The 21,514-nt window shown below is 52.2% G+C and overlaps 1 protein-coding gene across 1 annotated transcript in view; it reads left to right on the top strand.

The window, feature by feature from the left end:
* Nucleotides 1–21,514, top strand: part of XXYLT1 (xyloside xylosyltransferase 1) — a 186,019-nt gene that overhangs the window by 12,523 nt on the left and 151,982 nt on the right. Inside the window, exon 2 of the mRNA XM_059920798.1 lies at nt 19,851–19,998. Within this exon, the coding sequence (XP_059776781.1) occupies nt 19,851–19,998 (148 nt within the window). The remainder of the gene's footprint in view (nt 1–19,850; nt 19,999–21,514) is intronic.

Raw genomic sequence — 21,514 nt, 5'->3', positions numbered from 1 at the left:
AGTGTTCTCTCCTTCTCTGACCCTCCCTCCGTCCCCCGTTTCCCTTAACAGTGCACTGTTTACCTCTCTCTGAAAGCACCCCAGACTGTGGCCTCATTTGGTGCTCAGATGTGTCCATGCTTTCTCTTTTCTGCTAGAAGGAAGAGGGCCTGATCACCAGCTCTCCCTTGCCCACCGTGCCTAGCATGCGCCTGACTCTGGGCACAGGCTCAGCAAATGCTAGCTTGCTTTGGCCTGTGGTCTGGAGCAGGTGCCACTGTTTCTTATCAGGATGGGGAAGCTGGACTGTGCTTTGCTGCATCTTTTTTGTGAATGTTCCTTTCTAGAAGTTCCAATTCTAGAAGTTTCTAGAAGGTTCTAGTTCAAACTTGTTTATAGTAAAGTGAGAATTTTTCCTGTTTTGCTTACCTCTTCTTAATGGTGTTTGTTTTCTCGGTCTGATTGCACACAGCAGTTGTTCATAATCTTTTTGGGAATTCAGCGAAGTATAACCTGTGATTTTAAAAAGCCAGGCTACAGGGGAGACTCACATCCCCCAGAGCTTGCTCATTTCCCTTTCCCATGCATCCCTCTGAGTGGGGTCTTGGGCCTCACCCTCTGTGGCTCATACCCCACCAACTGCTGTGAGGGGGCCTGGTTCTTACCAGATCAGCATGGCAGTCCAAGACATGGGCTCCGTGAGACCTGCCCAGACGGTCGGGCTCCTTGAGTCCTGGTCACTGTAGGATTCTGGAGGGGCTTCACCAGCTCTGGCAGGTGGACAGGTGGATTAGTTGATATTGTTTGATAACCTGTACAGGATCAGGCAGAGTGCAAGCTTTGCTCCGGGCGCCCCTGGCCGCCACTGTCTGGGGGGCAGGAAGACACCAGGCGGGGGATTCCAGGTGGCCTGGGGCTGGCTTTGTGAGCGTGGAGGAGGGGCTGTAGGAGTCAGGGAGCTTTGGGGATGTGCATCCATTGTAAGTTGGGGTGGGACTCTACCAATCTTGCAGAGGAGGGAACGGAGGCAGCTGGGGCAACAGACCGGCTTTGTCTCCTGTACCTGGCAGGAGAGTCATGACCAGAAGATGGGGGAGGAGAGCGCGGGATGGAGGGGCCATCTGGCTGGTGGGCCGTCAGGGCTCCAGAACAGGCGGAGGGAGCTGCAGCGCCTGTGAGGCTGGCTATCTCGGGGGGTGGCTGGCTGTCGTGTGTCTCTGCTTACCGAGCTGCCCGTAACTGTGGAAGCCTCTCCATGCCTCTGGGACTTTGCTCAGGTGCTTCCTCTCCTGAACACCCAGCCCTCCTTTATCTGGTTCATTCTTTTCGCCCTTCAAGATTACGCTCTGGTGGGTGCCAGTTACGTGAAGAGGCCTTCCTTGACCACCTCACCCTGCATTAGCCCTTCTCTTGTGAGTCCCGCTGTGCTGAAGTTGGCCCCTGTGCAAGCTCCTGGGGGCAGGGCTGTCTTGTTTCCTTCTGTGTCTCAGGACATGGTGTACTGCAGGGCCTGGCGTAGAGTCAGACCCAGCACGAGCGTGTGGAGCTGGCGCGGGTGGGCTGCTGAGCACCTGGCCCCATCAGACGTCCTGTGAGCGTGCTCTCACACCTTAGGATGTGCATGGCAACATTGGGAGCCCTTGCCCTCTAGAGAGGCCTCTCGATTTACATGAAGTCTTCCTTGCACCTTTTAACGGAGGTCCTCCAGACAGGAAGTTGTCCAGTCTGAAACCAGCCGGGAAGATCCAGGTGTGTGTTTGGAGACTTCTTCCGGGGTTTCAGAACTATCCCCCCCGTGTATTACTATGCAGAGATACTGATGGGGGTCTGGAGGAGGTAGGAGGGGCTTGGCTTTTCTCTCTCACCTTATGCAAATAGGGAGGACGGGGCTGCAGTGGCCACTGATCTGCCCAAAGCCCCCAGCTGGTGAGCAGTGCCTGGGGCTGCTTTTCAGCCTCTCCCATAAGCAGCCCAGCCCCTGCCCATCGGCTCACTCTCAGAGTCCTGCCAGGTATCGTGATCCTGGACTCTAGGGCTCTCCCTGACCTCGGCTTCCGCTGGCAAGGCTTTCAGTGTCTCTGAGCCTCGGTTTCTCATCTGTAAGATGGGCAGGGACATTCTAGGCCTGAGTGATATTCCATAGCTCTCTTACTGGCATGTTGAAACTGGACTTGGCAAGTTGTAAAACACGTGTCCTTTCCAGACTTTTCCTGAGTGGGAGGGTAGGAGATTGGGGGGTCTTGAAGCCATTGTTCATCTCTTTCTGGGATAGCCTCCCAAGTCCTGCTTGCCAACTCTGCTTTGCCCCTCTGGGAGATATTGGTTCATTTCCCGGCCTCTGCTCCAAGCCAGGCTGCACCTCAGGGTGGGGGGCGGGGTTTGGAAGCGCCCAGACTCTCTCAGGTGTCTCGCAGCATCAGTGCTGTTATCGCACAGTTGCCGCCGTTGAAGTGGTGGGCCCCTTGCTGGATTCCACCTTCATTCTCTTATTTAACCTCAGAGTGATCAGTCCTGTGAGGAGGGAGAGATTCTTCCCTAGGAAGAGGTTTCCCAGGTGAGGATCCTGAGCGCAAAGCAGGTTCAGAGCTTGGGCTCTGAAGTGGTGGAGCCTGGATGGGAGACGATCTGTCGGACTCGTAAGCTCTGTGCCCTGATGCCTGTGATGTCTGTTTGTTTTGGTGGTTCGTCCCAGGCCCTCCAAGCAGGGGGTGCTCTGGGAGAGCTGGGCTTCCCCCAGGAGGGCTCCCGCAGTGCCCAGGGGCCTCACACACGTGTCCTCTTTCCCTTGTCACCGGGTGGTGTGAGAAGAGCAGGGGGGCTGCAGCCTGCTCTGAGTGGCTCTCTCATTTCTTCTCCAAGTTCTGCCCTGAGAACCAGCTGGGAGCCTCTGTCGAGGACGTGGGATCTTAGAGGACCGTGGTGTTTGGAGCCCCACTTCCCTCATGTGGCAGCAGGTACAAGAGGTCAGGGCAGAGGAAACTGGAAAGGCCATGTAGTCCTGTCCCCTCACGTTACCCGTGAGGAAACGGGCCCAGAGACGCCAAATGACTCGCTCAAGGCTACACAGCTAGTCAGCGGACAGGGGCCTGGGACCAGGTCTCCCGCCCACACCGCCTCCCTGCCTGCCGTCCGTTTCGTTTGTTCTGAAGCCAGTTCTGGGCCGTGCTGGTCTCTGTGTGATTGTTTTGTCTTCTGGTTTTGTCCCTAGCCTGACACATTTTTCAGATCTCACCCCCCTGTGACTGCCCTGCGGTCTCCTGTGTTTTGTGTACATTGAATGGCCTTGCTTCCTGCCCCGCTGAGCAGCTGCTCCAGAATCCAGCTGATTGGGCTCCTCAGGTGCAGGCCCCAGAGCCTTCTGAAAGGCTCAGCGCACGCGGGGCTGGAGGGGGGCTGAGCCTGTGTGTGTGGGGTGGAGGTATAAGGACCCCGCTGCTGTCTCCTGCCTCGGTCAGCACCCCATCAAACCCAGTCCTGCTGTATCACAAGGATCTCCGGGTGCCGGGGAGCGGGCTCCCCATTATGTGAGGTGACGCACATGACGCAGGAGGCTCTCTGGTACCTTTTTCTGATTTACCATCCCACTCGCCCTACCTGGAGAGTCCACTCTCTCTGGAGACCTGTTGCCTGAGTCCGTCTTCTGATGCCTCTTTTCTCCCCTGTGCTGTCTGCAGTGATGGTGAAGCTGCCAGATGGGAGGCCTTGAGGCCGGGCTCCGTGTTGGCTTTCTGTCCCTCTCGGTGTGGCCTGGCGCAGGGGTGGGCAGGAGCTTCTCGAATGAGCGTGGTGTTGGCTACAGATGGACCTGGGCAGATCCCAGGTCCACCTCATCCCTCTGGGAGGCGGTGGGTAGTTGTTTGCCTTCTCTGATCTCCTTCCTCATCTGCACAAGGGGCACAACACCATCACCCACCTCAAGATGTTGGTATGGGGATGAAATGAAATGATGCAATGCGTCTAAAGGACCTGTTTGTGCCCAGCACATATGACGGGCCTGCTGTGGACCTGAGGCACGGTGGCCCCGTCCTCAGTGAAGGCCATCCAGGTCTGCCTTCTGCCTCCCAGCGGCAGTCCCCTGTCTGGGTCCACCCTGAGAATACCACCTCATGGCCCTGCCCTGCTGGTCTGCACCTGCTTATCCTGTGTCCCAGGTCAGATCCTGGTGCAGGTGGCCACCCCCCAGCCTGGGCTGTGCGAGCTGGCCGCTTGAATGCTCAGGTTTGTCTTATAAAATAAAAGAGCAAGTTTGGCACAGAGGTGGCCCGGTCTGAACACTTTATTACAGTTGGTGTATGTGCTGAGTAAGAGTGAGAGGGTGACTGAGGCCTGGGGTCCGCTGAGCAGCATTACATCCTGTGGTCCCCAGCTCTCTCACAGTGGGGAAGGAGCAAGCTTTCTGCTTGGGAGAACGGCTCCTGGGGAGGAGACCTCGATATGGGAGTGCCCCTGGAGGGAGATGGACCTGCGCGCCTGCGGTTGGCAGGGCGAGATGCTTGCGATTTTGGCTGCTGACTGTCTGTTTTAACGTGAGTTTAACCTGTGGTCAGTGTAGGGTGAGACTTCGGTCCTGGGTCCCCGGGGTTGGGCACTGCTGACGCCTGAGTCTTGGCCAAAGCCTCAGATCCCTGATCGCGCGCCCACTCGGGGTCTGGCTGTGCTGTGGCTCACTCAGCCAGGAGTGGGTGATGGACGGGGCATGGCGTGCCCAGCTACATGCTGCCCAGCCTCAGGGGCACCAGTCACCTGCAGTCTCCAGTGGAAGGGGCTCCCTGGTGTGAGCTTGTCTGCCAGCCTCACTTCTTCCACGTGTTCCCGCCTAAGACCCAACCTGGCTAGTGACTTCCTTCAGCTGTGGAGACTGGCCTGTTAGATAGCTCAGTGAGTGTGGAGAGCAGTGTTTGCAGAGGAAGTGGGGCGTTAGGGGGTCAGCTGCGGTTCCTTGTCTGTTCTTCTGGCTCCCCAAGCAGCTTTTGCTTTGATCAGAAACATGAGCAACTGAAGTTAGTCACTGGTGTGGCTCTCACAGAGCCGTAAAGCTTTGAGGGCAAATGCAAAGCATTTCTCTTTACTCAGGGGAAAGCTCTGTCTCAAGCCCCTGGCTCTGGGAGGTGAGGTAGGACCTTGCTCTCTCTGGAGCTGTTGACTTGGAGCCCTGTTCTGTGACGTGTGCAGCATCTGGAATGGATTTCTGGAAATCTTTGGGGGATCTTTTAGGACCTGGAAAAATGCGAGGGAGTTCTTGTTGCCCCACGAGTCTTCAGCTCTGAGGAATCAGAGTCCCGGACCTCGGGAGGGGTGTGAGGAGGAAGGGCTTAGAGAAAGGTGGGCAGGCGGGAGCAGTGACAGCAGCCCCTTTGTGCCCAGCTTCTACCAAGAGTATAAAACTGTAGATCGAATATACCGTCTTCATTTGTCCAGGTTCCCTTCGAGCCTTGTCCACTGGCCGGGTACCTTTTTTGTAGCCGGAGAAGGGGTTTTCTGCTCATTTCACTTAATACGGGACCCACACGTGGTGGTGCGTCTCGTAAACATCTTCCCATCTTTCTGTCTCATCTTGCCCTTTTTGTTTGTGTGGGTATAGTATAAGTTACTGTCCTGTTTCTTTTGTAAGCAGTTCTGTAAGTTCCTGATTTTTCACACTGTAAATAACACCACAGAGAACATCTCTGTGGTTTTTTTGTTTGTTTGTTTGTTTTTGTTTTTTTACTTCTTTTGAATTGTTCCCAGGAACACTTTCTTGACTCCTTACAAGGAGCACTTTACAATCCTAAATGGTCCTGTGTCTACAAATTAATGTTAGAAAGTCAGGACCCAGCAGTGATGCTCCTCAAGCCCACTCTCTTGGCTTTCTGTAATAAAGGGTGTGCCGGCTCATTTACATTACACAGCCTTGCTTTCTCTCCTCTTATGTGGTTTTTTTTTTATTTTTATTTTTTTTTTATGGCTGTGTTGGGTCTTCGTTTCTGTGCGAGGGCTTTCTCTAGTTGCGGCAAGCGGGGGTCACTCTTCATCGCGGTGCGCGGGCCTCTCACTATCACGGCCTCTCTCGTTGCGGAGCACAGGCTCCAGACGCGCAGGCTCAGTAGCTGTGGCTCACGGGCCCAGTTGCTCCGCGGCATGTGGGATCCTCCCAGACCAGGGCTCGAACCCGTGTCCCCTGCACTGGCAGGCAGATTCTCAACCACTGCGCCACCAGGGAAGCCCCTTATGTGGTATTTTATTTAAAAAATTTCTCTTAAGCAACAAGGATTTATTGTATAACACAGGGAACTATATTCAATATCTTGTAATAACCTACAATGGAAAATAATCTGAAAAAACATATATATAACTGAATCACTTTGCTGTCCACCTGAAACTAACACAATATTGTAAATCAACTATACTTCAGTAAACATTTTTTTAACATTTTATCCTTATACATTAAATTATGAAGTATCAAAATATAGAAAAATTGAGAAAAAATATGATACCTATTTTCCTACTATATAAGTTAAATAGGGGCTAACAGTTTGCTCTGTTTGCTTAGATTATTTTTTAAAGAAATAAAATATTATAGATCTAGCTAAAGCCCACCCTATTTCTCCCTGCTGCCTCAGCGGTGTTCACTATCACACACAAGGAGGTGGTATGCTTTGTGGAATTTGTTTCTATACTTTTACCACATATGTATGTGTTCATGCACACACACATATATACACATATATGTAAAATATATATATTGCTTTTTATATCTTAAACAGTTATATAAATGCTCCCATTCTATATCCTCTTGCTATTTCTTTTTTCACTCGACATTATGGTTTTGAGATGTATTCATGTTGATACAGGCAGGTCTTGTTTGGCCATTTTAACTGCCATGTAGGATTTCATTATGGGAAGATGTCAGTTTATCCATTTTCCCTCTGGTTGCCCCTACTTTTTTGTCTTCACAATCATTGCTGCAGTGAACATCTGGGTGCACATCTGCATACACATCTGTGCTTGAGTTTCTCCAGACTCCACACCTGGAAGGGCTTTTCCTGGTCCAGGTGCATCTTTCCCAGATCCTGCCAAGCTCTTCTCCAGGGCAGCGGTCTCCCTGCCCACTCCGGGTTCTGCCGAGCACTTGGTGTAGCCTCCCTTTTCCTGTGTGGGTCCGGCTGCCTTTGTGACAGGAGGTGGAAGCTTGAGGACAGCTTTGGGAATAGGGAAGGAGGGAAGTTTTGAGGGCAGACTCGAGTGTTCCTGAGCGCCACTGCAAGCTCTCTGGTTGTGTGGAGACTTGACCCAGTCTTCCCCAGCGTTTCCCGAATCTCTGTAGAGGAGGGTGCCTCCAGCTGCAGGTGGAGTGCCTTTGTCTGGGAGGCGCAGGGCCTGGCTTTGGGGCTGCCTCTCCCAGGGACTGGCCATGTAACCCGGGGAGAGCCCTGCCTCCCTCACTGGCCCTCACTTTCCCTCTCTGAGACATGAGGGGTCGAATCAGTGACTTGTACATATGGCCTCTTGGCTCTGCCCGTGTTGCTCACCCACTCAGGCTTTTGCAACGAGCAGAGGGGTCTCCACTATCCTAGCCACAGCTGCTGGGCCTGAGCCGTGGGCAGCTGGCAGGTCAGGGTGGAGGCTGGGCGGCTGCTTTGCAGGGCAGCAGGGGCCTGGCGCTCACCAGTGACCTGGCTGTCCCCTCAGTAGAATGGTCTGTGCTCTCATACAGCTTGAGGGAAGGACCTCAGATCCCAGGGCTGAAGGCCAAAGCAGATTAATGCTGACACAGGGGAAGGCAGGGGTCGCTGCTGGCCCTCGGGGACCTCACGGAAGCCAGAGGCAGAGGAGTGCGGCTTTCTTTCTAAGGCCCGTGTGAGCCCCTGCAGCATTGCTGCCGTGTGAAACCTCCACGGAACCAGAATTTACTGTGTGCCTGAGAGGTGCCCACACTGTCCCAGGACACTGATACACACTGGGTGTGTCAGTGAACAGAGGAATAGTCGAAACCCCTGCCCTTGTGGAGCTTACCTTCTGGCAGGAAGAGGAGTAAATGAGCCAATAATACTTGTCTGCTTTGCTGCCTGGGACACGGTGTAGTAAGGGCTCGCAAAGGGCTAGGGTTCATTTCATCTTTTTGTTGTTCCTTGAGAAGCAGATGAGCAAACTGTACCGCGTCCTCCGAGGTGAGTTAGGCTGTTAGCAGGATGAGGGGTGCAGGGCTGTCACGATCTTTAGTTGGATAGGCAGGGGCTCCGTCACTGAGAAGGTGGCATTGGAGCAGAGGCCTGGAGGAGTGAGGGTGCTGGCCAGGCAGCTACTGAGGAAGAGCGTTTGGGTGGCAGGATGGGTGACAGGCAGCAGGTGCCTGGCATGTTTGAGGAGCAGCAGGGGGGCCGTGGGCTGCAGCCGTGGGAGTCATGGGAGGGCGTGGTAGGACGGGGGCAGGCTTAGCGGGAGGAGGGCAGGTCCAGGCCGGTCCCAGTGAGGGTTGTGGCTTTGTTGGAGTAATGGGAGGGGCCGCTTCTGGGTTTTGAGCAGAGAAGGGTCACCCTGGACAGAATGAAGTGGAGACCGTTAGGGGGCCAGTGTCCTAGCCCAGGGGAGCAGGTGGAAGCTGGGGGGCTGGGGAGAGGTGGGGGGATGCTGGGCCCATCCAGGAGAAGTGTTTATTCGGACATGGGCTTGTGGCCTCGAGAGGGCTGTAAAGGACATGTACCTCTTTGACAGAGCTGGGGTTGTAGTGTGCACACTCAGCGGGGCTCGGCCCCTCGGCGAGGGGATAAAATAAGAAAAGTGGCATGAGGGCAGGCCACGGAGGTTGTCCACATTCTGGAATCAGAAAGGCCTGGCCTCAAATCTGGGCCTTGGCCATCCACCAGGCCACCTGGAGCGGGTGGCTCCGCCTCTCCGAGGGCCATGGCTACCTTCTTCATGAAGGACATGGTATTGGTGAGGGTCGGATGGACTCCTGGTTGTCCACATTGCTGCCTGACCCTTGTTTCCTTTTGTTCCTTTGTGGTCCCTCGATGAGCAGGTGCCAGTACCTCGCGTGGCAGGGCTCAGAGCAGTGCTGGGAATGGGATGTGGCCTGGGGAGAGACAGTCTCAGCTTGACGTTAAGGCGGGGACTTAGTGGGCAGGCTGCAGACGGGGCGTCAGGAGATCCAGTCCTGACATCAGCATGTGTGACCTTGGGGAAGGCAGGGACTCAGCCTGTGGACGCCTCCTGGCTGCCTGTGCTGCGCTCGGCATTTTAAACACATCATCTCACCCTCAGAAGGAAGCGATGGACATGAGCAGTGTCCCCAGAGTCGGGCCACTGATTGTTTCCTTCACTGTTTTTGCCAGTATTCTAGAACTGCCTGCAGCGTTAGCTGCTTAATATGTATTTTAAACTGACTCACTTTTTTTTCCCTTAGCCTCTCCTTAGGTAATATCTGTGAAATCATAGTTCTAAAGTGTTTTTTAAATTAATTTTTCAAGTGTTTTACATATCAAAATAAGTCTATGAGCATTAAAGTGGTTGGTCTCTTTGCCTCTTTAGAAGTCCCTTTTGTACCCCTCCAGAGGTGTGTACCACATCTCGGGGAGCATGGGACGAGGGGGTTTCAGGAAACCTAGGAGAGCAGGCAGCCTCAGAAAACTATGGACACTGTCCTGGCTGGCTAGTCTGAGCTCAGCAGGGTGCTCTGCGGGCCACGGATCCCCTGCTTGGGCGCCCGCTGTGTCCCCATCCCAGAGAGCCAGGAAGGGAGGGGGGGTAGTGTGGGACCGAGGAGGGGGTGTGGGAGGCCTGGCTGAGGCCACCTTCCCGCCTGCCCAGTGGAAGCAGGAAGCGGGCTACGTGCATCCTTTTGGATGCCACTTGTGTACAATGGCAGCGTTCCTTGGGAGGTCATAGGTCATGGGAGATGACCACACGAAAAAGAACAAATCAAGGAATCTGGTGAAGAAGACCTGACAGCCCAACTCCTTGGTGGGTGGGCGGGCTGGGACACTTACCCTAAGATTTCACAATAAAGTCCTTTTACTGCAGGGTCACGACTCTCCTTCCATCTCTTCTCCCTTCCCTACTTTCTTTCTCTTTCATACCTTTTCTTTTCTTTTGGGGTGGAAAACATTATTCTGTAGAAAACTGGATCCAACTGTCAGGAAAATTCAGTATTAAATCTAAACAATCCAAACCTCATAATTTATAAAAGAAGTGAATTAAGGAATGTTTATACCCACTATGTACAGATTATTTGAGATCACTAAACAGATTCTTCAGTGAGTGCTGGAAAAGGTAGGGGGCGACTGGGTGCATTTAAGAATGACTGCTCAGTGCTGAGAGACTGGCCCTGGGAGTGGGAGGCGGGACAGCGGGTGGTGGGGACGGCCGTGGGGCTGTGGGTGTTGGATGGACTGTGCTGTAGAAATTATAGATTTATGCTCATGGAACCCCACAGCTATGTCATGAATCTCAGCAAGGGCTTGTGGCCCATCCGATGGCACTGTTTGTCAGCTGGTCACGGACACGTGCAGACCCTGGAAAGATAGCACACACCTTTTCTTTTTTTTTTTGCCCCCACTTTTCCTTTGGAGTCGCCTTATCGTTCATTTGTAGTCAGCCCTGGAGGGGCGTCTGGGCCCATTCCTCTGTCTCTTCTACTCCTCTCGGCATGTTTGTTTTTTCTTGGATCCTTGCTCACCCTCCGTCCCAGTGATTTGCCGTAGTTCCTGGTGGTCATCCTGGAAATCCACTGGGAAGGCCCAGGTGTTTCAAGGTCTAAGAGTGGAGCACCTGCAAGACAGACCAACCTTTTTCTTGCTTGTTTTTGTATATATAACGTTTATACCTTGCTGTGCAAACAAGGTCTTCATCTCTTTATCTGCTTGCCCAAGACTGTCCCACCACTGGAGGTGAGGTGGACGAGCTCTGGGTAAAGGGGGAAGCAAAGTTGGTGCAGCCAACTGGACACACAGAGGGCACCGGGTCCAGTTCGTGAGCCTGGGGCCTCCTCTCCTCCAGACATGATGGCCTGCTCTTCCTTGATTCCTTGTTAGGGCTCCTGAGTCAACAGACAGTTGAGGTCTCAAAGGGGAATGGGGTTAATCGTTGCCATTTATCCTCACTCCATTACAGGCAAGAAAATGAAACATGGTGGAAACATGAGTGGGGATAGAGGGCGGGGCTGGAGAGAAGGACTTGGCACTTGTGTGAGATTATGTAAGTCCGCCCACCCTCGCCCCTGGGCAGACACCCACAGGTCCTTCAGCTGCTCCTCACATTTTTGTCACCTTGGTCTTCTCCTTTGGACAGACTCTAGAGGTTGCCCAGGGCCATGCTGCATGTGTATCCAGAGCTGAACCCATCCAGTTCCCTGAGGCAGGCCGACTGGCACTGAGTCGAGTGGGGCCCTCTGTCACCCCCCTTCTCAAATCGTCTAGGGGCCGCCTGCAGTAGAATCGCTTGGGGTGGCTTTTAGATGAAGAGTCCTGAGCCTCACCCCAGACCCTGACTCCATGTCTGGGGTCAGGACCCAGGAGTCTGCCTTTTTACCGGACTCCCCAGTGAGGGCCTGCGCGCACTGAAGATGAGGGACCTCGGGTCCAGACCACCCTCCTGGCAGTACGGCTGGAGCTCACAGCCTTGCTGGACACATCCCCCCATGGTGAGGTTGTTCTGCTGTCAGTCACCCACCGTCCAGGGGGCCTTCTCTACAGGTGCCAGGCCTTCCCGTCTTATGTTCTGCTTCCTCCTCGTCCTATCCTACCTCGGTCATACCGAGGTTTTGGAGAACTGGAACGTGGCCCATCTCTGCTGCAATGTTGGGAATCTTGTAGGGGTCCCAGAACATTAACTGTACACCTGGTTATCCAGACACTGCTGATGGCGCAGTAAGTGTGAGGTGGACATGGGGGCGGGGAAGGAACTGGACAAGGACGCCCTGTAGTGAGGGTAGCGGGAGGGGCGGTAGCTTTTGCGCTGTTAGTAAACTGGGTCATGAGAATGGTGTTAGAAATTACTTTGGAAATTAGGTGGGCTGGCTTCTTTTTTCCTCTTCAGCTGCTTGTGGTTCTGCCTGACACAATCGAATTACATCTAGGACATCTTGCAGAAGATGAACAACAGGACAGGTGGCATGGAGGGGTGGCAACCTGTGGATTTACATTTTTCTTTTCCATGAAAACTGCTCATCAATGATAATTTTTAGTTTTTTCATTTAAAACTAACAAATTTATAGTGTTTTTCACTTATCCTGGGAGGTCTTTGTTTTCAAAGGGAGCTAAAGTTATTGGAGGGGGACAACATGCAGCCACTGATAACTGATAGTGTTTTTAGGACTTGCTAGTGATTTGAAAAAAAGAAATCAGTATATCTCTCCGTTGCTCTACCCATCTTTTAGTCATCTCTCTATAGCTCCTTTGTCCAGGACGTTCATTCATTTAAGGACATACCTTTGATATCATTTCTGATGTAAAATTAAAAGCTAGGGCATAATTATTCTGAAGCAGCTTGCAGGTTGGGTACAAAATGTATTGGGCAACAGCTCTCCTTCTGACAAAGTGAGATCTTGCAGCCCAGGCCCGCCTGACATTCTAACCAGCAGGCTAAAGGTGCAAAGAAGACCCATATTCCTGATGGCTTAGAATAAGTCCCATGGGGAAGAAACTCCTCTCCTTTGGGAGAAGAGCCAGGATGGAAGTGAGGAAGCACATGACAGGCCCGGGAGAGATCCTGGGGTTAGGAAGGAGCCTCCAAGTTCTCCAGGCCTGCAGGGCCGCCGCTTTGCGTCCTGGGCCAGGTTGTCATTGTCACCCCCCCTCTCTGAATGCCTTTATCTCTGCTATCCATTTGCTCATTCCTTCCTACAACAAGCAGTTGCTTAACTTCTACCGGGCATGAAGCACTTTGCTAAGAGCTGGGTGCATAGCGATGAGCAGGAAAGACAAGGTCCCCCCTTCATGGTGCCTCGTAGGCTGGTTGGGGCCTGGGGAGAGACAGCAAAAAATGACTAAATACTTAAAAATTAATGTGTCAGGTGGTGATACGTGCTCTGGAGAAAAGAAATCTGATAACTGAATAGCCAGGACTGGTTGTGTGTTGGGGGGATGGGGGGGTTGGGGAGAGTAGCTACTGTTTTGGTCGGGGAAGCTCTCAGGGGGTGACATTTGAACCAACACCAGAAGAGCTAAAAGGACCGAGGCATGCGATGATTCTGGGGGAGAGCGTTCTGAACAGAGGGAACAGCTGGTGCAAAGGCCCTGAGGTGTAATAAATGTCTTTGGCATGTTTGTAAGAAGGAAAGACTGCCAGTCTGTTAGCAGGTTTTTCTTTCCATTGTAAAAATATGCCTTCACATTCATAGTGCACATCAATGAGAAAACAAATTTTTTTTTCCCAGGAAATCATTTCCCCTCCAGCTCTTGTTGGAATTGATTACTCAGATTACACAAAGGAGGAGTGTGCTTGTGGGAGCTGACTGGCCTGTGGTGGGGCCCACTCAGTAACCCCCCTGACACCCCACCCCGTTCGAGTGCTGCAGAGCCAGGCAGCTCCGATTATTGCCGTATCGTATCTTGGGCTGTTGATTACAGAGTGTATTCTTTTATCAAATCTAGGTACTCTTGCATGGAAAAGGCATTCTAGCTACAGTGGAAGGAAGGAGTGATAGTGTCAACTCTCCTTTATTGAGCTCCTCCTACATTCCTCACCAAAGCCTGTGAGACCGCCGCCATGATTCTCTCCCATTTTGTAGACGAGGTAGTTTCGGTATTTTGACCAGGGTTGCCAGGTGATGAAGTGGTGGAGTTCGCGTCTGAACCCAGAACTGCCCGCTCCAGCCCCGACTGGACTGCCCAGCACAGGTGTGATTCCACCCAAAACTGGTGCCCACGGAGCAGGGCGGTAGCCCTGTGGGCGGCGACTCTGCCAACCCCCTGGAGGACGTTGCCGTCGGCACTTTCCTGCCGAGTCCAGACGTGGGCACCGCAGCCCTCCTGCCCAGTGCCCCGGCAGCCCCTCGGGAGAAGCGGACGCCTATTTGCTGTTCCTGCAGTGCGTGGACCCCCGCGATTTGAGCAGGCTTCCCCGAGCGCTGCGCTGGCACTCTGCCCTTCAGCAGCTCCTCCAGGGGCAGCCGAGCGCGGGGGGCGCTGTGGCCGCCCCGCGGCCCTGTGCCTGCCGCTGGAGGAGCTGCTGCTCTTCAGGCAGACCTTGGCGTTTCCTGGAAACCTGGCGTCTCCCTCTGTGCAGGGCCGGCCCCACTGCCTCCCTCCTTGGCTCCAAGAACTCAGTGTGTCCTGATTCCCAGTGGGTACGCCAAGTGCTACTTGAGTTTTCTCTACCACGTTCAGCTGCGGCTTGGCATGGCTTATGTCCCCAGTGGCTGTTCAGCGGAGCAGTGGTCTGGCTCTTTAGGCCTGTCTGTGCCAACGAGACAAGGGCCTAGACCTCTGCCCCTGCCTGGCACCAGGCTCTGCCGTTCTGGGGGCTCTGGCCTCCCGTGTAGGAAGTGTTGAGAAGGTGCTGTGCGTGGTGGTTGTGAGGCAAGCTTCACCTCTCCCCCCATCCCCAGACTGTCCTTCGCAAGAGAGATGAGTCTTTCCGGTCTCTTATTTTACACGGCACTCTCTGAACTACATGCTTTATTTCGAACAACAAAGTACAGCTTGAGACCACCTTAGCCTGAAGCAGCTTCAGTCATTATTGAATGGGGGCGCTTCTAGGATTTACTTGACAGCATTCATTAAAGGTAAAAGGAGGCAAAGCAATTTAACACAGATTTAGCCACTGTTTCTGGGATTTTGATCTCATAATTATAAATGTGGAATATTGATACGAGCAAGCCTTTTAAAGTGGTCACAAAAACATTTATAAGGGGCTGTATCCAAAACATCTTGAATGGATGCTGAGGATGACGTGTGCTGGAAAACTGCTCTGAATGACTCAGCTTGACTCTGGGATTGATGAAGGCATTCATGTTGAGGAGGCGCGTGAAGCGTTTGAAAAAAATCAGCTTCTAAGCTGGGTGGGGGGTGGAAATAATAATGCATAGGATTTTTAATTTAAAATATGTATAAATTTATTAATAAAACTTACAAGTAATGATTTGGCTTTTAAAGCTACGTCCCTAAAAAAGTATACTCAGTTGGTGTAAACCGTTGTCTTGGATCTTCTCTTTGGTCAGTTGCCTTCAATATGGGTGTCACCTTGTGGTCCTAGGTTTCCAGGTTATGTGGTACTTCTTCCTGCAGCCTCTGAAGTGGGGGCTTTGAAAAGGAGGAGGAACAGAGGGAGGGGTGCCATGTTCTTCCCCCCCCCCCCCTTTTTTTCCCTCTCTTTCCATCACTCTTGCTTTGCTTCCCCCTGCCAGGCACCAGCCTCTGGCTGGGCTGGGGGCTTCAGAGAGTGCCAGACTCCATCCCTGCCCTTAGGAGACCACAGTTTGCAAACCTGTTTTAGACACTGGCAGGCCTGGGTGTTTTGATTCACACTTGCAGTGTCTGTGGTTTGCTTCTTGCTGCAGAAAGTGTATTCCATGGAACATATTAATTTATCTTTAAGTAGATCTATTATCTGAAATATTCATTGGAGCGGGCTCTACCGTACAGTGTTTGGAACAACGTACCTAGTACAGTTTGTCCTCATAAATCTATTAATGCTGATGGGATGTAATTGTCTCCTGTGAAGCTCTGGGGTGAGATGGGGGCCCAGGTAGGGGAGGAAGCTGGCCGCTTCTCTCTCTCCCTCGTAGCTTAGCTGTGGCAGGCCCTGCTCAGTGTGTGTGTGTGTGTGTGTGTGTGTGTGTGTGTGTGCACATGCGTGCGTGTGTGTGTGTGTGTGCGTGTGTTTGTATGTATCCATTATTTCTCTTCCTTTTTTATGAATACAGAGGCTTCCATTTCTGAAGGCCCTCTTGTCAGCTTCCAGCTTCTTGTTAAATTCCAGCTTCCAGCAGTGGCTGGAGGTGTAATGAGGCTCAGAGGGAAAAGCTGGCTCATGAGTGAAGACTCATCTGTGAACTGAGGGAATTCAGGGGACCGAGGAGGGGGTGAGGGTGGGCACAGGATGCTAACACTTAGGAATAAGTGCAGCGTGGCAACCCCTGGGCTAGGTGTTTTTTTTTTTTTTTTATGGTTATCTCCTTTTATTTTTGTTTTTAAACATCTTTATTGGAGTATAATTGCTTTACAATGGTGTGTTAGTTTCTGCTGTATAACAAAGTGAATCAGCTATACATATACATATATCCCCATATCCCCTCTCTCTTGCGTCTCCCTCCCACCCTCCCTATCCCACCCCTCTAGGTGGTCACAGAGCACCGAGCTGATCTCCCTGTGCTATGCAGCTGCTTCCCACTAGCATCTATTTTACATTTCGTAGTGTATATATGTCCATGCCACTCTCTTCGTCCCAGCTTACCCTTCCCACTCCATGTGTCCTCAAGTCCATTCTCTATGTCTGCGTCTTTATTCCTGTCCTGCCCCAAGGTTCTTCAGAACCTTTTTTTTAAAAATTAAATTCCATATATATGTGTTAGCATATGGTATTTGTTTTTCTCTTTCTGACTTACTTCACTCTGTATGACAGACTCTAGGTCCATCCACCTCACTACAAATAACTCAAATTCGTTTCCTTTTATGGCTGAGTAATATTCCATTGTATATATGTGCCACATCTTCTTTATCCATTCATCTGTCGATGGACGTTTAGGTTGCTTCCATGTCCTGGCTATTGTAAATAGAGCTGCAATGAACATTGTGGTACATGACTCTTTTTGTATTATGGGTATATGCCCAGTAGTGGGATTGCTGGGTTGTATGGTGGTTCTATTTTTAGTTTTTTAAGGAACCTCCATACTGTTCTCCATAGTGGCTGTATCAATTTACATTCCCACCAACAGTGCAAGAGGGTTCCCTTTTCTCCACACCCTCTCCAGCATTTATTGTTTGTAGAGTTTTTGATGATGGCCATTCTGACTGGTGTGGGATGATACCTCACTGTAGTTCTGATTTGCATTTCTCTAGTGATTAGTGATGTTGTGCATCCTTTCATGTGTTTGCTGGCAATCTGTATATCTTCTTTGGAGAAATGTCTATTTAGGTCTTCTGCCCATTTTTTGATTGGGTTGTTTGTATTTTTGATATTGAGCTGCATGAGCTGCTTGTAAATTTTGGAGATTAATCCTTTGTCAGTTGCTTTGTTTGCAAATATTTTCTACCATTCTGAGGGTTGTCTTTTCGTCTTGTTTACGGTTTCCTTTGCTGTGCAAAAGCTTTTAAGTTTCATTAGGTCCCATTTGTTTATTTTTGTTTTTATTTCCATTTCTCTAGGAGGTGGGTCAAAAAGGATCTTGCTGTGATTTATGTCATAGAGTGTTCTGCCTATGTTTTCCTCTAAGAGTTTTATAGTTTTATAGTGTCTGACCTTACATTTAGGTCTTTAATCCATTTTGAGTTTATTTTTGTATATGGTGTTAGGGAGTGTTCTAATTTCATTCTTTTACATGTAGCTGTCCAGTTTTCCCAGCACCACTTATTGAAGAGGCTGTGGGCTAGGTGTTTTATCTGCTTGTCCCAGGTGGTCCTAACAGCCACCTGGGAGGGAGGTGTCATCATTACCGTGTTATCCATGAAGAAATTGAGTCTCCGAGAGGTCTAGTAACTTGTGCAAAATGCAGCTCATTTAGTTCAGCGAGCCTGTCCTGACGGCCTGGGGTTGGGCCCAGGGCAAAGAGCAGTCCCAGCCCCTGGCGTCCAGGAGTGCCCCATCCTGCCGATGCAGAAACAGGACCTGCAGAGGAGACAGACAGGGAAATGGCGCCTTCCTCCCTATGACACAGGGCGTGCAGGGCAGTGTGACGAATTGTGGGAGGCCATGGGGAGGCCGGAGTGGGTGTCTGAGCAAGGCTGGAAGACTGGATGGGAGTTCACCTGGCAGATGGTGGCTGGGAAAATGAGTTCCAGACGGTGCGAAGAGCACGTGCAGACACGTGAGGACAAAGGACACCAAGGTGTGGTGGGCAGGGTAAGGACTGCCTGGTTCGGTTCTGCTCAGTCCGCAGGGGAGGGAGAGCCGGGGGGTAGCCAGAGCCACTAGCGCAGGGCCTTGCTGGGGCATTTGGACTGTAACCCAGGGCACTGAGGAGCCATATGAAGCTTTGAAGCCAAGGAGAGAGAGAAATGAATTTGTATGTTTAGAAAATTACTCAAGGGGCACAACAGAGTCTGGTTTGGAGGGGGGCAAGGCAGGAGGTGGAAAAGCTTGTGGGGTTTGTGATTCTCGTGCAGCCAGGATGTCAGGTGAACGAAGCATGTGGGGTGTTCGAGGCCAAAGCCATAGTTTGGTACCTGTGTTGAGAAACAGCAGAACTGGTCTGGAGTCCCCATCCCAGGCTGAGAGGTCACAGAAAAGGAAAAAGTCAAAGTAAAAGAAAAAAAGCAGTCAGTAAAAGGATAAAGGAAAATAGTGCATTAGAAGAGAAATGTCAAGAAGTTGTAAAAAGACTTCTATGAAGAGATAAAAAATTTAAAGAGTTCCAGCTAGGGAATGATAAGGACTAACAACAGAATGCAAAAGATTTCTTTTTTAAGTTTTTTTTTTTTAATTTTATTGCATTTTTATTTATTTATTTATTTATTTATCATTCTTTTTATATTTATTTTTGGCTGTGTTGGGTCTTCGTTTCTGTGTGAGGGCTTTCTCTAGTTGCGGCAAGCGGGGGCCACTCTTCATCGCGGTGCGCGGGCCTCTCACCATCGTGGCCTCTCTTGTTGCGGAGCACAGGCTCCAGACAGGCTCCTACTGAGCGCAGGCTCAGTAGTTGTGGCTCAGGGGCCCAGTTGCTCCGCAGCATGTGGGATCTTCCCAGACCAGGGCTCGAACCCGTGTCCCCTGCATTGGCAGGCAGATTCTCAACCACTGAGCCACCAGGGAAGCCCCTTTTTAAAGTTTTTAAAACACTTTTCTAAAACACTTTTCTAAGTGTTTTAGAAATTTAAGTGGATCTGAGGATAAAAAGCAAACACTTAAGTGAGTTAAGACAAAAACAGATTTCTGGCCAAAAGCAGAACCTAAAGAAGGAAGAAGCAGACGGGGCAGCTGGCCGCTGCAGGGCCTTCAAAGGTGCTTATTCCAACCGTCTGACCACTGACGGCTCTGGGACTGTGGGCTGGGTGGGTGACACCGCGGGCTGGCCCGGGCAGAGTCGAGGGAAAGGGCAGAGGCAAGTGACAAAATGGAGCCTACCTGCTTGGGGACTTCTCGGGCACCACCCACACCTGTCTTTTCTCCTGTGGGCAGGGCCACTGAGAGCGTAGGCTAGCCAGACGGGGCCTCGCATGGCCCCTCCTTTCACTGTCGGCGCCCCGTTCAGGCAGGTTCTTGGCCCTGGAGTCTGGGTGGTGGTGGCCGAGCAGCTCACAGCCGTTTCTCAGGCTCGTCCTGTCCTGTTAGCCACCAGGGAAGAGGCAGGTGGAAGGTCAGCAGCAGATGTCTGTGAGCGTTGAAGAAGGAGGAGGAGGAACATGTGGGCTGTGGCCTGGGTGCGTTTATTGAGCGCCTCTTGCGTGCGGTGGAGCGTGCTTTAACCTGGTTTCCAGTCACTGGGCACAGAGCTTCCTCCAGGGTGGCCCAGTTTGAAGTTCAGAAGCAGACGAGGGGCTGCTCCCATTCCCCATCCTGGCTCCTAGCTCTCTTTCACTACCCGCCACGTGCCTGCCTGCACACGCTCACACTTGGGCATCCCCCTCCCCACAGCCAGCCTCTGCGGACTCCCCATTGCTCCCCGTTTCGTTAGCTCTTAGGGATTCCAAGTCCTATGCTCGTGGGCCCTGGAGAGGTCTGTCCCCTCCTCAGCCGGCGCGTGTGCCGGGTGCCCGGCTAGGGTACTCACTTCCACCTTTTCCCGTGCCCTCCTGCAGGTTGTCTTCCATGATGTCGGTGTGCTGACGGACAAGCTCTTCCCCGTCGTGGAGGCCATGCAGAAGCACTTCAGTGCCGGCTCCGGGACCTACTACAGCGACTCTATCTTCTTCCTCTCGGTGGCCATGCATCAGATCATGCCCAGAGGTAACCTGAGCTGCGGGGCAGTAGCCCCTGGGGTGTGACTTTGCATCTGGTTTCCTGGCCCCAATACTGCTGGTGTCCCGTATCAGAGAGAAGAGCTCCACTGCAACGCGAGGGAGAGGGCAAGGGGGCCAGCCAAGCCCTCTATGTGCAGAGTTTCCTGCACAGAGACTCCAGGGCAGGGCCCTGGGCTGCACAGCTGCTGGAGTCCATCCACAAGTTCACAGTGTGAGTTGTGCAGTGTGGAGTCCCTGGATCGGGGCATCTGGGCTCCAGCTTGGGTTCTGCTCCTTACACGCAGCCCCGTCTGGGACTCAGTTTGCTTATCTGTAAAATGGCAGGTTGGACTAGATAACCCTCCGTCCCAGTCTGTGATCATGCTTTTTGTGGTTTGAACCTGTACTTATCTGACTTTAAAATATCAAATCTATAGATGTGAGAGGTGCAAATTATGACTTAGTAGGACTTTTTCTGAAACCCTGATGAATGATTGAAGTATTTTCTGGGCTTTAGTCCCTCCAGGGCAGAAGAGATGTGATAGTCTGATCTGTGGTAGGTTGGCCTTGTGTGGAAGTGCTGGCAGGTTATCCTTGGACTAGAAGACTTGAAGGGGGTGGGGGTCTTATTCATGGGGTGTTCCAGACTTCTGGGTTCATTTCCTCCGAATTGTCCATGATTGATTCTGGAGCCCTGGGTATTGCCCCCAGCCCCCGTTTCTGGCTGCAGTGAACCATGAGCTGAGCATTTTAGGGGTGAGGAGGGGAGTTCTGGGGTCTTGGGGTAGCAGCTATCCAAACTGTGACTAGTTGAGTTTTCTGCAGTTCCCAGACCAGGCGGGACCCGACAGCTGAGGGGATGGCCCGGCCGCTTGGTGGAGGCCCGCTGCTCCAGCCCAGCAGCCCAGGGTGGGAGAGGAGTCGGGAGCACCACTGTTTGAATTCTTGGTGAAGCAGGAACTCAGGAGTCAGAGGATGAGGCTGGGTTCCTGTTGGCAGGTTGTCATTGCACAGGAAGATCTAGCCCACCGTTTGGCTGGGACTTTGTCTCCATAGGGCAAGTTCCTCACCACAGAGGCCTCTGAATGTTCTCTTAGCTGTAAGGCAAGAGCTCAGGGAGCTTCAGTGAGCTCAGGTCTGAAGGAGATAGGGAACAAACTCACCTAAAGGGCACGGGGAGGAGAGCTGGCATTTATGATTCTGTGAGGAGACCAGGTGCAGCTTGGTCAGCTCCCCAAGTCCCCCCGTCCCCCGCCATAGCCCTGGAGGTTACACATGAGAGCTGACCGAGGAGTTGAGTGACAAGCAGTTATTTCTCTCCCCTCAGGTGGGCAGGTGTGATCCCTCCGGGCAGGCCCTGTGCAGGTGCCGTGGGCATCTCAGACTGGAGGAAGGTGTGGCTCCTCCTCTCCTGGATTCCAGGGGAGAAGACAGACGTGGGGGCTGGTCCCAGCTCTCCCTCTAACCCCTGTGTGTCTTTGCTGAGGCCTCAGTTTCCCTACCTAGAGGTGAGGAGGCTGAAC

The sequence above is a fragment of the Balaenoptera ricei genome, chromosome 4 (genome assembly GCF_028023285.1).
Source record: "Balaenoptera ricei isolate mBalRic1 chromosome 4, mBalRic1.hap2, whole genome shotgun sequence".
Lineage (NCBI taxonomy): Eukaryota > Metazoa > Chordata > Mammalia > Artiodactyla > Balaenopteridae > Balaenoptera > Balaenoptera ricei.
This window is presented reverse-complemented; position numbering and strand designations above follow the sequence as displayed.